Source organism: Neofelis nebulosa, chromosome 9 (genome assembly GCF_028018385.1).
Source record: "Neofelis nebulosa isolate mNeoNeb1 chromosome 9, mNeoNeb1.pri, whole genome shotgun sequence".
In the NCBI taxonomy this organism is placed as follows: Eukaryota; Metazoa; Chordata; class Mammalia; order Carnivora; family Felidae; genus Neofelis; species Neofelis nebulosa.
The window spans coordinates 82851263-82866733 of record NC_080790.1 but is presented as its reverse complement, the minus strand read 5'-3'; the positions used below and the strand labels follow the sequence as shown (position 1 = coordinate 82866733).

Here is a 15471-nt window from a genome sequence, read left to right as displayed (position 1 = left end):
CAATTCTTGTGCCAACAAAATACAAGAAAAGTAAGTACTTTTTGCAGTTAATAGATGCGGAAATCATCACTACCAACCACTGAGGCGTTCTTAAAACTGTCAAATATATACACCTATGCCACAGTTCTTCTAAAAAGATGAAACCTAGCTTTAGCAATTATTTTTACAATCAGACTGTTTTTTTTTTCCGTGACACACATACCTTCCCCAACATAGGCGTCCCTTCCATAAATGAACAGCTTATATCCACACTGTTTTTCCAAGACCTCAGGCAAGACTTTAAACACAAAGATATCTGAGTTCGAGGTGGACCCTTCCCCAAGGGTCTTTGGATATAGTATATATGCATCATAGGTCTTTCCATCTGAAGCTAGAGGGGAAAGTAGAATATTTAGATGGATTTGGATCCAATCTATCTGGACCAAAAGACTTGGTAAAGTCAATACCCCAAACATGCATTTTGGAATGAATTATTAATTTTGTGTGGGGGATGGTATGAACGAAGCAGCAATGCCAAAGTACAACAACTTTTTAAAGTGTTCATCGACAAGTTTCTATTTATTGTGCTTTACACTATGAAGGTGTTCTTATGTTACTGAATGGCCACCTCAGGTGCAGAGATTGTCTATCTCTTGGTCTGGGAACTATCCTTACCTCACTGGTCTTATCTTCTTCCCCAGTGTCTTGGCCCTGAATTCTATCATTCTTCCTTTTATGTATTATTGCAGTCTTGGGTTGTTTTTTTTTTTTTTTTTTTTTTGCAAGATTTAAACAAAAGAGAAAGCGAGAGGTTCCCTGACACATGAAAATATTTCTTTCTTTCTTTTGAAGACAGATCATGGGGTCATCTATGTCCTAACCAGCATGGAGCAGGCCCTCAACAATGCATATTGGATTTACAAACAGATGCTCTCAATGCCTGTCCACCCCACCATTATGAACACTAAAGCAGTAACCTGGAAAACAATGCTATTTAGTCTATTCAGTTCCAAAACTATAATTATGTACACGAATAGCTACTATTCTTGCATATGCCACATTTCATTTTAAAATTTAAGTAAACACCCTCTCAGCCATCTTCTACATCGCTTGACCACCCCTTATCTCCAACAAGGAAATATTGCATAGAATACAAAGTTGTACCTTTTGGAGGGAGAAAATCATAGCAAGAATCCCTGTACCAAAGCACAATGTCAACCTTGAAGATTTTGTAGATGAAAACAGAGCATGTAATTACTAGAGTTAACATGACAAACACACCAATTGTGTGCTTCTTGAAATCAGGGACTATGGCAGAAAAGAGGGAAAAAATATATTAGAATCAAAAGAATTAAAAACTTGAGCATACCAAATTAAATATCATCATCCCAGAGAAACCATTTTTGGGATTGGCCTGCAATCCCAAATCCCAGGTAATATTAACCTATTCATTATCACAACTTAGTAACGCATACTAATGTACAAAGCCATCTAGAATTGATACTGTATAAAACTGAGATGCATTGTATTAAATTTCCACCTAAATCTTATAATACAGTTGACCCTTGAACAATACAGGTTTGAACTATGTGAGTCCATTTATATGCATTTTGGTTTTTTTTTTTACAATACCATACTGTAAATGTATTTTCCTTATGATTTTCTTAATAGCACTTTCTTTTTCCTAGCTTACTTTATTATAAGAATACAGTATGTAATACATACAACATACAAAGTATGTGTTAATCAACGGTTCATGTTATCCATCACGTTTCCGGTCAACAGTAGACTATTAGTAGTTAAGTTTGGGGAAGTCAAATTTATACTCAAATTTTTGACTGGGAATGGGGGTGTTGGTGCTCCTAATTCCCATGTTGTTCAAGGGTGCACTGTATACAATAACACAGAAAAAAATGCCAAAGACCATAGGATAGAGCACTTCAGAGTAAAACAAGTCAAAGTCACACAAAAGCCTACAAAAGTTTCTGGAGGTGCAAGAGTTAGCTGGGGAAAGCTGAAGTTTGGGGGTAAGGAAAGAAAGGGCTTAGGGATGCCATACAGTATGTTTCACTCTTCCACACTCTCTCAGCTTCACTCTCTAATTATTCATCCAAAGATTACAGTGGAGGAGGGACAGAGAAGTAAGGTGAAGGAGGGGTAATGGGGTGCAGTGTAGAGAAGAAAGAAGACAGTGGCTTCTAAATGTCAGGGGCCATGAGGAAAAGAGAAATCTAACAGTTACATCACTCTACTTTCCCAGTTTGGGTCTTTGATCCATCCATAGCTGATTCGGGTATGAAACAGAAATCAGGATTGCACATTTTCCAGACCAATATCCAGTTGGCCCAATGAACAGTTCACATTTACAGCCTTAATTAGTGTAGCTTCACACAAGATCATGATACCTGTAGTGTAAATCTTCCAGATTTCTTGTTTTTATTCCAGGCCACCTTGATTATTCTTGTTCTGTTGCATTTCCATGTGACTTTTATTTTTTATTTTTATTTTTTTTTATTTTTTTTTTTTAACATTTATTTATTTTTGAGACAGGGAGAGACAGAGCATGAACAGGGGAGGGTCAGAGAGAGGGAGACACAGAATCTGAAGCAGGCTCCAGGCTCTGAGCTGTCAGCACAGAGCCCGAAGAGGGGCTAGAACCCACGGACCGCGAGATCATGGCCTGAGCTGAAGTTGGCCGCTTAACCAACTGAGCCACCCAGGCGCCCCTCCATGTGACTTTTAGAATAAAACTGCCCACAACAACACACCCACCCGAACACATACCCACACTTGCACAAATACTGTTGAAATCTGGATTGGAATTTTTTTGAATCCATAGATTCATTTGGGGAGAACTGATATCTTTATAATACTGAGTCTTACAATCTATGAACATTGTATAACCTTAGGTCTTCTCTAATTTATCTCAATAATGTTTTGTTTCTTTTTTAGTTTGTATCACACTTTTGAACAGACTTTGCTAGACTTATTCCTCAGTATTTGATAATTGTTGAAACTATTGTAAATGTAATCTTCTAAATTTAGTTTGTTTGTTGTTGGTATTTATAGACATACATAGAAATACCATATATATGCACATATATGCATATGTTTACATACAGACGGAAAGACCAGTGAGTGATCTTGCTAAATTCATTTACTAATTCTAATAATTTGTCTATAGGTTTTTAAATTTTCCTCCATGTACACATTTATAAATACCCTATTTTTAATTCAACTACAAACAACCAAAATATTGCACAAAGATTTTCAGTACTGTGTTTGATTACACAGTTGAAGAGAACTAGTGATTTCTGACTTCCTTTCTGGAAAGTGGATATTTAGGCTTCCCCTGTTCATCCATTATTCTGTCATTTACCTAAAAATATTCATCAGATACCTATGATATGCCAGATTTAAGTCACTACTAGCTCTGGATATAGAATGAATGGTAAGATAAATGGTCAGCACCATCACACAATTTAAGTCAAGGAAAGAAAACTAAGTATGACAGATACTGTGACAGGGACATAGGGTTCTCTGAAGTATGTAACAGAGACACTAACCTCGTCTCTTTGGGCAGAGAGCTTGTTAAGAGCAGGCAGCAAGACAGAAAGCTTCCTAGAGGTAGTTCAGCTGACAAGTGAAAGAATAGAAATTTGCCAGGTTAAGAGGAATCCAAGAGCTTCTAGGCAGAGGAAATAGCATTGCAAATCTCAAAGTCATGGAATCTTGCAACAGGAAACCAAAACTTCATTTCAAATATTTTGCTGTTTACCTGGATGTATCAATTGGATATATGCTGAATTTATACCATCTGTATTCTTGGCTACACAGGTAAATGGATATAGATAAAATCTACTTTCCACTTCTGAAATATTAAGTACTGTGATGATTGTGTTCTTTCTTTTGGTTGAAGGATTTTCCACTCTGTTCAAAAGAAAGAGAATACATGAAGTTGTTTGAGTAAAACTACTACAACTGAGACATATACACATGGTTTATCTCTTTATTTGCCACATGAATTACAGCAGAAGTTATCACCAGCCCTAAGCACAGGGATAATAATCAGGCTGTTGGCAACACTGATCTGAGATTTTATAGCCCAAAGACCACAGTCAGTGAAAGATTCAGTAGCAGAGATCATGTTAAAATTATCAGCTTCCAAGAAGAAAAAAATGGACGCACATGCTAGTCACCATGGGGCACTGAGAAGAACGCACGAAACAGGAGATTGGGACAGATGACCAAGGAGAATGCTAAGGAGTCAGGAGCTGATCCCTAGAGAGGAATCAGAGAGCCACTAGAGACTTGAGAGGTAGAGTGCCAGGCTCTTGGCCTACCTAATGAGTCTTTCCTAAACTGCTTTTAAAAACCCAGAATATCATGAAGGGTAATTCAGGAAAGTTGCTTCATTAGAATTCTGTAACACATCTACCTATGGTCAAGAGAAAGGCTTCCAAGTGGTTCGGAATTTACACCACGAGGACATGTATTTTTACCTTAAGTGTGTAAGTTCTTATAAATCCTGTTTAGCTCAGCAAAATTCAATAGGGGCAGCAAAGGGTCAAGGGCCAGTCAACTGCCAACTAACTCTTGCTATTCAATGAAACCATCAAGGTTGTATAAAGCATGATATGAAGTGTAATACCAAAACTTCTCAGTTGCACGATAGGCTTTTAGCATACTTACGGCAAATAATCCTCCACCAACACTGGGTCGTCTTCATCAATTAATGACCCATTCCACTTCCAGTAGACAAAGTCACTCAACTGGCCACTGACATTGCAGATCAACTGTAGCCTGGATCCTGCAAAGCAATGTATTTTTAATCAGAGCTATTGATTTTTATCTGATCTATCTAGATTAGTAAATGGCTATTGATTAAAAATTTTAAATTATAGAAAAGTACAAACAGAGGGGCGCCTGGGTGGCTCAGTCGGTTAAGCGTCCGACTTCAGCTCAGGTCACGATCTCACAGTCTGTGAGTTCGAGCCCCGCGTCGGGCTCTGGGCTGATGGCTCAGAGCCTGGAGCCTGCTTCCGATTCTGTGTCTCCCTCTCTCTCTGCCCCTCCCCCATTCATGCTCTGTCTCTCTTTGTCTCAAAAATAAATAAAAACGTTAAAAAAAATTAAAAAAAAAAAAAAAGAAAAGTACAAACAGAAAGAAACATTGCCCTTAAACCTACCACTTGGAGAGAATTGTGATTAGTAACTTCATGTATCTCATTCTTTGTGTATACGTGAAATTTTTTAAATGAAACATTATTGTCTACTATTTATAAATATTGTATACTGGGAACTTCAGCTCACATGATCAGCCTTCCAAAAGAGGCCGTTTCATGGCTGCTTAGTATTCTGTAATACAGATCTACTATGATTAATGGCTTTTCTATTGCTAAACACAATTTTCTTCTAATTTTTCATTATTAGGATTAATACCCTAATGAACACCCTTGTGCATCAATATTGTACATATCCTGAAGTATTACTTTGAATCTGGAAGTAGAATTAAGAGATAAACATGTTTAAAAACTCATCCTCCCTCTTCCAAATGAGACTGTACATATCTACACTCTGTCCAGCAGGGTATGTGAATGCTATCTCACCCCCAAGCCCCCAGATTCCAAATATATTTGCTTAGTCATTGTCCAATGAGAGAATTAAAAACGCCATTTAAATTTTTGTGTGAATTTCTTGGGATACCTGGGTGGCTCAGACAGTTAAGCGTCTGACTTTTCATGTTGGCTCAGGCCATGATCTCACGCTTTGTGAGTTGAGCCCCACATCAGGCTCTGCACAGACAGTGTGGAGCCTGCTTGGGATTCTTTCTCTCTGCCCTTCCCTGCCTCTCTCTCTCTCTTTCTCTCTCTCTCAAAATAATAAAGAAAGAAACTTAAAAAAACAAAAACAAAAACGTTTCTGCATTTCTTGAAATCATGGTGAATGGACATCTTTTATAAGTTCAGTATCAGTTTGCTTTTAAGAACTGTTTGTTATGCTTACTGTCCATTATTTAATTGCTTCTCATATTAACTCCACTGCTGTATGGGAGCTCTTTATTCACTGAGGATATTAATGTTTTATCATACATGAAAACTCGTCCAAATAACTTTCAGAGTTCGTTGCTTTTGTTTTATTTCTGTCTATGGAAATTCTTTGATATTTCTCTCTCTCTCTCTCTCTCTCTCTCTCTCTCTCTCCCTCCCTCCCTCCCTCCCCTTTTTTGGTCAAATTTCTGTTTTATATGTTTTCACAATTTTTTTCTAAAAGCTTTACCACCAAATCAGGAAAATACCCAAGTACATTTTCATTGAGGTATATAATGTTTTCATTGTTCTGTTTTAGTTCTTTACTCTGTCTAGAATGTAATTGGGTATGGTGTGAGGGAGAGATTTAACTTCATGTTTTTATCCAAATAGCTCATTTATAATTTCAGAACCCCTTATTGGTAATAATTTGTAATGCCACTTTTGTCATAAAATAAATTATTTGGGACTTTCTTGGTTGAACTAAATGTGTATACTGATGTCAAGTGTACCACAATCTTAATTACTATAGTTTTAGGTAAACATTGGTATTATTTAGAGCTCTTCTTGTCAATACTATTTTAATAATCTCATCATTTTAATATTATGGGTGAATTTAAGAATCACTTGCAAACTTTTGAGCCCATTCGTATTTTTGTCAGAATTCCATTAAAACTATAATTTTAGGGGACCCTGGGTGGCCCAGTTGGATAAGCATCCACCTTCAACTCAGGTCATGATCTCACAGCTCTGGGTTCGAGCCCTACATGGGGCTCTGTGCTGACAGCTCAGAGCCTGGAGCCTGCTTCAGATTCTCTGTCTCCCTCTCTCTCTGCCCCTCCCATGCTCACACTCTATGTGTCCCTCTCTCTCTCAAAAATAAATAACCACTTAAAAAATTAAAAAAAAAATAAAACTACAATTTTAAGAGTTGATATCTTTACAATCTCTAGTTTTCCATACAGGAAAAACATACATTTCTATTAAAGTTTTCCTTAAATTGGTGTTTCTCAAGACTGTTTCCATTATTGCTCCCTTTTGAGTCTTTTTAGACATTTTTACCCTAATTGACTACCTCCCCATGAATTTTTAATACCACAGACATACAGTATATCTGTTGATTGAGATTTTTTTCCTCTAAATACCAAATTTATCCCCACTGGAAACAACATAGCTCCCACTCCTTGTCAATATCCATGCTTTAAATCTCAATTTTCCTGATATTTATATGTCAGAATTTTTTTCTCCCCTCTAAATCCTATTTATTTTTAAAAGATTTTGCCAAGAAACTATAGACATCTCTATGACATGTTGCAAACAGGATCTCTTTCCCCATTATGTTTTCTAGTTGGTTACTGCCAAACAAGTTCACCATTTTTAGAATATTGATTTTGTTACAAGCATTTTATGTATTTTAATGAAGTTGTTATAGACAATGTCCATTTAAAACCCATATCCCCAGGCCAAAAAGTACAAATACAATTAAAAAGTGCAGTGTTCTGTGGTATACACTTGTGTATGAATAACTTTACTGACTGCTTATGAAAAGCAGAACTTTTCGGGGATCTTCTGACAAGATTTTTCTTTAATCTTAAAATGCTTTCTCTTCAGTGACACCATCTTTGGAGTCAGTCACTATTCTCACCATCTCTATGCCACCTCGACTCCAACCTGCTATTCCTCTTCTTTGGGGTCAGACCCCCAGATTTTAAAAGCAGTTTTAAATTAAGGAAAGGCCATTTTGCCACAGCTCAGTTCTCTGAGAAACTTCCATCTCCCACTGAAAGCCACAAGTCAGGAGGGAAACAATCACGTGCTGGAGCTTCAGGGCCAACCGGAAAGCCAGTATGAACACTCACGTCAGTCTTATTCACCACAAGCCTGAAGAAGCATGGTCCTGGAAAAGATGGCCCCTCTGTGCACACACGTAATTTGTAAAAAGGAGAGGGCAAAGGAAGGAGACTGAGGCTCGATTACTAAAAACCAGCACCATGAAAACAAATGATAATGACTAATGGACACCAGAACTCAAATTACCAGAGGTTTTAACGAGGTGAGGTGAGTCTTCAGTTCCACCTTGAACGCCACAAAAGAACTGTTTTTAAAAGTAAAAAGGGACTGACGGGAAAGAAGGAAAGATAAAAAGAATATCTAAACTGCTGAAGGACCCTATTTGCTCCTGATATCCTGATAAACCTCCATCACTTCTTCTTCCTCCATTCCCAACTCCTTCCGACTGTGATTATCAGCAATTCTCTGACCTTTGAAGAGAAGCCTGAGTGAATTCACTGGAACTCCCAGTCTTTGACAGTATGGTTCTTGGCGTTTCTTGAGACACGTTGTCTGTCCTCTTCACTTCAAAGTGAATCTCACTGCGATCCTGGCCAACCACTCTGAGTTTAATGTATGCTCTTTCCTTCTTATCCCGCAAGTCCCCACTTGAAGGCTTTGACTCCTGGTCAGACATGGTGATGATGGCTTCACCCAGGGTCTCCTCCTCACAACAGTGGCCTCGGAGAAGTAGGCCTTCGCTCTGGGATTCACAAATCTATCTCTTCCCCACAGTACACCACCACAGCTGGAGGGACTTCTGCTATACCTAGAATATTAATTTTATATCTGGCCAATTAGTAATATATTAATTCTAATTTTAATAATAAAGTCATTCTCTCCCTTACAGTAAGCATGACTTGGTTCCTTTACTTATGGTTGTATCGGTGGGCACTTCTGAAATATGTTAAGTAATGCTGGTTATGTGGGCATCTTTGTCTTGCTCTTGACTTCAGTGAGGGGGTCTATACCTGTAGAAGGTCTAACACAACAGTGGCTCACCATGAAGAATGTTAGTGACTATTGGTTTAAACTGATGTTATTTATTAAGTTAAGGAAGTATCCCTCAGTTCCTAAGTTATTTTACTGGTAATTTGTATTGAATCTTATCAAATGCCTGTTAGACCTACAGGGTAATCATAGGACAGGGTGATGGGTGCATCGGACCAACATGATACATTAAAATATAATAACATATGATATATTAAAATATGTTTCTGAATATGAAGCTATTTTTAGATTTGGAGATCAATGTCACCTAAACTATAGAGCTCTAAAGTGTACACATCTAGAACAAGAATTCTTAACAGAGGCTATGGCCACCAGGGCAAAAAGTGGATCTTGGGCAAGAAAATCCTTAGATATTGCAATGGTTTGTGACCCTGCAAAGTGCACGGTACATCAATAGATATACAATATATCTGTGGCATTAGAAAACTGAAGAAGGGAAGAAGACAGGGTGAGGGTAGGGTGAGTGCCTTTTTAGGCTCTACAGGGGAGCAGTAATGAGGAGAAACAAAAAAGCATTGCTCTAGATTACTAGAATACTGCTCTAGATTCTATATTGGCTTATATGTAATTGTGAGTTTTCACATCTTTGTTTTTTTATATCTGTGAATGCCTTTATATTACCTCCCACCATTAATAACTGCTTGGACACATACAGCATCCATTGGTCCCAAACTTTTACCTTCTAATCTCTGTACAACTATTCACGGTCTTCATGCAGTTACTTTCACAGAAGAGAACTTTATATGCCAGCCTGGTGTTTGATCCTCTGATATAAAAATCTGTTTTTATGTTTGGGCCAGTGGTTTTCCATAAAATTTTCGGTGACAGCCGAAATGTTCTATATTTGTGCTAATGCGGTAATCAGTTGTCACATATGGTTATTAAGCCCTTGAAATATGGCTACCACGACTGAAGAACTAATTTTTAATTGAACTAAATTAACTAATTTACTGAATTTAAATTTACATGTACATAGTCACATAACGCTGGTGGCTATCGCATTGTATAGTTTAGGTCTGGATGCTTATAGGATTATGTCTTTGTTCCTGAAATAAAAAATTTTCACTGACTTGATGGTCATCCTAGAAAAAAAAAACTTATCCTTTTTGGTCTCTTATCTTATTCTTCTGCCTGAAAACTTAGCTCTGGTCATAAGAAATCCATCCTGTACCAGTCAGATAAATTACACTTCTCATTTCTAGTCCTTTTGAACTTGGCCTCTGGCTAGTGTTTCCATGGGTAATATCCACAGGATATCCACAGGAGAGTGGGGGTGGACAAATCAGACAAGGCTAGATTTTTGTCCTGAGAGGCAGGAAATCCAAAGAAACATTTAAAGACATAATCTGTGCCACTTTCCCACTAATGGTAGGTGTATTCAGTAAATGATTTAGGTTATGTGTAGTGAAGGCAGAGTTTATCTTAATCTTGAGTTCAAAATAATGATTTCAGCATATTCTGATTGGAGCCCACTTACCCAGACTTGCTTCTATTGTCTCATTAGTTGGACTCACAATTATAGGCTTCACAGGCTTGTCTTCCTCTGAAAGACAAACATCAGCAGGGGTTCTTAGTCTCTTACAGAGCAGAATCTCAGCGGATGACAACAGTTAGCAAAATATACCAAAATATATCACATGGAGTCTGGCCAGATATTCCCCTGAGAGCCCAGTGCATATATGGCAGGAGAGAGAGGGCAAGAAGTGAAAGAAGGAGGCCACCACAGAGGCCACGGCAAAACCATGAACGCCTGCCAGAAAGCCTGGGCCCTGCTGAGTCCATCAAATTTGGTGCTACAAACACACAGATCACCAGGACTCCAGACAAGTGCCTCTTCCTAAAGCAAATCAGGAAAAGCGAGTAGCTGTGGCAAGGTACTTCTGTGGATGAAGCATTATTAACCAGAAGGACCGTCCAGTGCTAGACCTGTTTGTATTTCGTAATTTTAGTAATGACCCATGAGTGGAGTGCCAAGAAATTTGGCATCATTTATTAAAAAGGGTGGAAAAGTATTAAGGAGCTCCAGAAATCCATCTGAGTTTTATTTACAAGAAGACGGACTTCAAAGGTTGATCTGTAGCCAAGCCTGAGAAACTATGAGCTGGAATGGCCAGGATTCCACCACAGTCAAAACAAAACAAAACACAAAAGGCAAAAAAACAAAAACAACAACAACAACAACAACAAAGCAAACTCCATCAGAGCAGGATATTGTCTCTTTTGTCCCCTGACGTATACCTAGAACAGTGTGCCTGGCATAGAGTAGATGCTCAATTAATATTTTTGAATCTGCCTTTATGAAAACAAAATATGACCTCATTTCTGATGAAGTATATTATTTCTATAGAAGGGATCAGAAAATGAGACAGAGGGTATTTAAAACATATTTGACCTATCTAAAAAATTCCCTAGTTCTCTCTAAAATTTTGTCTGCCGCTCTGGTTGCCGTATGTCAAGAAAGACAAGCCAGAGCTACACAACGGCCAGAGAGAAGCTGCTAAAATCTCAGGATGGTAGTGATATAAAGACTGCTGGAAATTATAATGCACTGGTGCTTGTAGGATGTGGGCAAGGAATTAATTTTGATTCAATAAAATTAACGTTTAAAAAATATAAATTATTAGATGATTGAGAACACCTAGCTATAGGTAGGGTGATCATATTTTGGAATTACCTGAGATAGTCCCCATTTTTTCCTCTTGTCCCAGCATAATTACTAATAAGACTCCTTTAACTTTTAAAGTCCTGGTTAAAGTAACTCTTCTATTACTGAAAGCTTACGAAATCTGACATAGAAAGGTTGAACATTCTGCCCATCCCCAGGTAATGTAGGAGTGCATTTTCTTGTAAAATAGCTTCTAGGGGAAACATAGTTAATAGAGAATTGAAAGCCTCGAGAAGATTTACTAGAAAAATCATCATACACCTTTTTACTTCTCCTCTGTTCTGCACCAGGCACATGACCACACGTTGAGCATACCTGATTGCTGATCTCCCCAACAGTCTTGGAAGGTTGTATCCCATTACAGAGGAGGAAACAGGCTTAGAGAGGTCAGGCAAGCTAACAAGAAACTAACAAGAGGTAGAGCGTGCTCTGGGAGTGCAACGTGTTCCAAAGCCCATCAGCGTCCACCCCATCACACCAACAACCCTCACTGCTACACACTCAGACTCCCCAAGCGAAAGACCTTGGAACTACTCTTCCTCATACACCAGCCACAGGGAACTCCAGAGCTCTCTGGAAGAACCATCTTTAGCCATGCCAAAGAACAAGCCTCTTGCTTCCATTGGAAAACAGCTCTTAACTGTTGGTCGAATTAGCCCTGCATCTGAGGCAGGAATGCAAAATACAGACGCAGTATTAGCAACAAAGACTAAACTAACAGCCACGTGACATTTGGCAAGTCGCCAAGCTGCTCTTGGGTTTAGCTCTTCCATTAACAACGAAGGGAATACTAGAATCATGATTTCTGGGCCTTCCCAGGTTCAAACTCCTAGGACTGGAGCTATGACTCACCTAGAGTGAGAAGTTCTATAACCCGGGTAATACGATACTGCTTTCCCAAGTATGTATAGGATGCTTGACAAGTATAGTTCCCCTTATGTGCTGCAGTCACATTCGTCATGATGAGTCTATTTGTCAGTCCAGTAAAGTTCACATTGTCAAGTAGTAGAGGTTTGCAATCCTAGACAGAGGGAGAGGAAGGGAGTATTGAAAACCAATTAATGAATTCCCCCTGCCTACCAGCAAAAGAAACTCTGTTTTTTCACATTGGTAAATGTTTTACAAATGTGTCTATTTATGTGTATGTATGTGTATACACACGCACACACATATGTATACATGCATATTTATGTTCATATATATTCATACATATGTGAATTGAAAACCTCAGGAGAATTTACAAAAATAATCTCACATGCCTATTTATTTCTCTTCTGTTTTGCGCCAGGCACATGATCACAAGCTGAGCACATGTATGAATACATATATGACCATGTTCCTTACGTACAAGTTTTAATATAGTATGTTTTTGGCAATACTCACAATTACATTTCCAGGATATTAAATGCTTATGCCTATGAGCCTTGCACTTTGAAGACAAGTGAAGACAAATTTATTTGCAAGAAAAACATGTTTGAGGAAAGAATGCTAACACCATATTTTCTTAGTAATGCTGTACTTCCTTTCTTCATTGACATTATTTATTTTGTATTTCTTCACCCCTATAAGATGATTCCCCACATAAGCTCCAACCAACTAGGTAGAGTGAAAGTACCAAAAAACGTGATGTGTTCCATGGAGTGCTAGCCAATCCACTTTCAAGATAGTCACAGAAACCACTAAGTTATTTCAGGATCACTTAATATTTTTAATAAGGCAAAAATACATATGTTTTATGATAAATAGGGATCTCTTAAAAACCTTAAATTTATAATCAGTCTTATCTTTAAATATCTTTTATTTCTACTATACTTTTCTCAATCTTATTAAATCAAATAAAATTAAGAGAAAGTAAGATTTTTATTAAGCTGCAAATTAAATGTATGTAGTCTTACAACTTTTTTAAAAATTTATAATAGGTTTCACACACAAAAGCAAACAACATGTCACATGAAAAAGTCCTCTGCAGATTCACCCTATGGTCCAAGACAGAAAACTGATTTTATCTGACAGAAAAGTAAAATACCATATGTAATATAAAATTACCTTATGCCACTGTATTTTGGGTAACTCATGTTTTTCGTCTCTAAAAAAATCCAAATAAGGACACACAAGTTGTCCATCTCTTGCAATGGGTAGTTTCTGTGTAAATATAGCTTCTGCATTGTAACACAAGTTAGGTTCATGCTGCACAAACTTAATAGCTATTTTAATTTTGAGGCAGTAAGTTGAATTTCTAAAACAAATCAAAATAGATGAATTAAGCACCATTAAAGATGTTTCCATCCTTAACGACTGCAGCCACACAGAACGCATGTTTGTAACATTATTAATCCCTTTCTTACCTTACTGCACAATAGTAATGTCCCGAATCCTCTACCTTAGCGGGAACAAACCAAAGTTTATCTTTGTGCTGATGAATCCTGGAGTCTACTTCCATAGATATAGGTGTCTTGCTGTCATTTTTATACCAAATTATAGTGCCTTTCTTTTCGTTCGGGTTAAGAAGACATGAACGAACATCAATTTCATACGCAGATGAAACTAAAACTACTTTTTCTTCACGTTCCTCACAAGTATCTTTAAAAGGGAAAAAGGGAAAGCAATTTCCATGAGAAATTCGTCAGTGATTTTTAATGTAATATCTACATATAAACACGTCAATTATAAAATACATCAATTCATATTATATATGAGTTTTAACGGCTTTATGATTAAAAGTATAATCTTGGGGGCACCTGAGTGACTCAGCTGGTTAAGTGTCCAACTCTTGGTTTCGGCTCAGGTCATGATCTCACGATTTGTGGGTCTGAGGCCTGCTAGGCTCTGTACTGACAGTGCAGAGCCTGCTTGGAATTCTCTCTCTCCCCCTCTCTCTCTGCTCCCCTTTGCTCGTGCTCTTTCTCTCTCAAAATAAATCAATAAACTTAAAAAAACTTTTAAAAAAAACTTAAAACTTAAAAAAAACTTAAAAACTTAAAAAAAATTTTTTAAATAAAAATATCATCTTGGAAGTCTGAAAGATTTATGTACAAATCCAGTTGTGTCACTGACTAGCTGTGTGTCCTTGGGAAAGCTATTTAACCTCTCTTATCCCTTCCTGTCCATCTAAAATTTGGTGCTAATGTAGCAGGAGAGATATCTACTTCAGTACAAAATGGACTGGATTTGGTCTCGCACATAAACAATTTTAAAAATGGAACATCAGGGAACAAAAGACAGAAATACTAGAAAGATGGAAAACAAAACAGGTGAGCCCTACAATTTTCCCAAGTTACTGCCTAGAGAAAGATTCTAGGTCATGACATTGCAAGGAGGAAACACAGGCAAAGCCCAGTGTTCTCTCTGAATGGAGAAAATAGAGCTGGAAATCCAGGTAAACCATAAGTTTGCAGGACAGAATACCAAAGGGATTATAACTGTATAGATAGATAGAGCTTTGGAGATAAGTCTCCCTCAAGCTTTCAGCTGAGTACCAATTAGCATAAGCACATTAGAAGTGCCAAGGCCAGAGTGAAAACTGCCAAAAGGATTAGAGTGAATATCCACTGGAGCACACACTTGCTAGTAACATTTGATGTTTTCAACAGGCAGAATGAAAAGCCTCCTTAATCATGGGGCATCAGGTAAAGTACCCAGATGATTCCGACCCACCAGATGGGACGTATTAGGCCCCATACAAAACCTCGTTCTGATCATGACTAATAAAGCTTAAAATCAAAACTTGAAAAGACCAACTACTTCCAAGTCATAACCTTGTGGCCGAACAGTTCAAGAACATTGTTAACAATACAAAAATATCCAGCACCCAAAATGGTAAAATTTACAATGACCACCATTCAATCAAAAATTATCAGGTGTGCAAAGAAGTGGGACAATACAATCAATAAGAAGAAGAAAATAATCAGTCAATCAAAACTGACCCAGAACTGACACAGATGATAGAATGGATTGAAA

At 37.7% G+C, this 15471-nt stretch overlaps 1 protein-coding gene and 1 pseudogene across 9 annotated transcripts in view; both read right to left on the bottom strand.

Annotated features, from left to right (window-relative positions):
* IL1R1 (interleukin 1 receptor type 1) overlaps positions 1 to 15471 on the bottom strand; it is a 75290-nt gene that overhangs the window by 3711 nt on the left and 56108 nt on the right. For 4 of the 9 annotated variants that reach the window (XM_058684541.1, XM_058684540.1, XM_058684542.1 and 1 more), the window contains 8 exons: positions 13860 to 14094; positions 13561 to 13750; positions 12367 to 12535; positions 10327 to 10392; positions 4672 to 4789; positions 3758 to 3909; positions 1144 to 1287; positions 203 to 370 (listed from right to left, as the gene is read on the bottom strand). In XM_058684541.1, the coding sequence (XP_058540524.1) occupies positions 203 to 370; positions 1144 to 1287; positions 3758 to 3909; positions 4672 to 4789; positions 10327 to 10392; positions 12367 to 12535; positions 13561 to 13750; positions 13860 to 14094 (1242 nt within the window). Of the gene's footprint in view, positions 1 to 202; positions 371 to 1143; positions 1288 to 3545; positions 3616 to 3757; positions 3910 to 4671; positions 4790 to 7653; positions 7906 to 10326; positions 10393 to 12366; positions 12536 to 13560; positions 13751 to 13859; positions 14095 to 15471 lie in introns of those variants that run through there. The other 5 variants (XM_058684544.1, XM_058684543.1, XM_058684545.1 and 2 more) reach the window with 3 other exon arrangements.
* On the bottom strand, positions 7912 to 10320 carry LOC131485257 (small ubiquitin-related modifier 1-like; annotated as a pseudogene).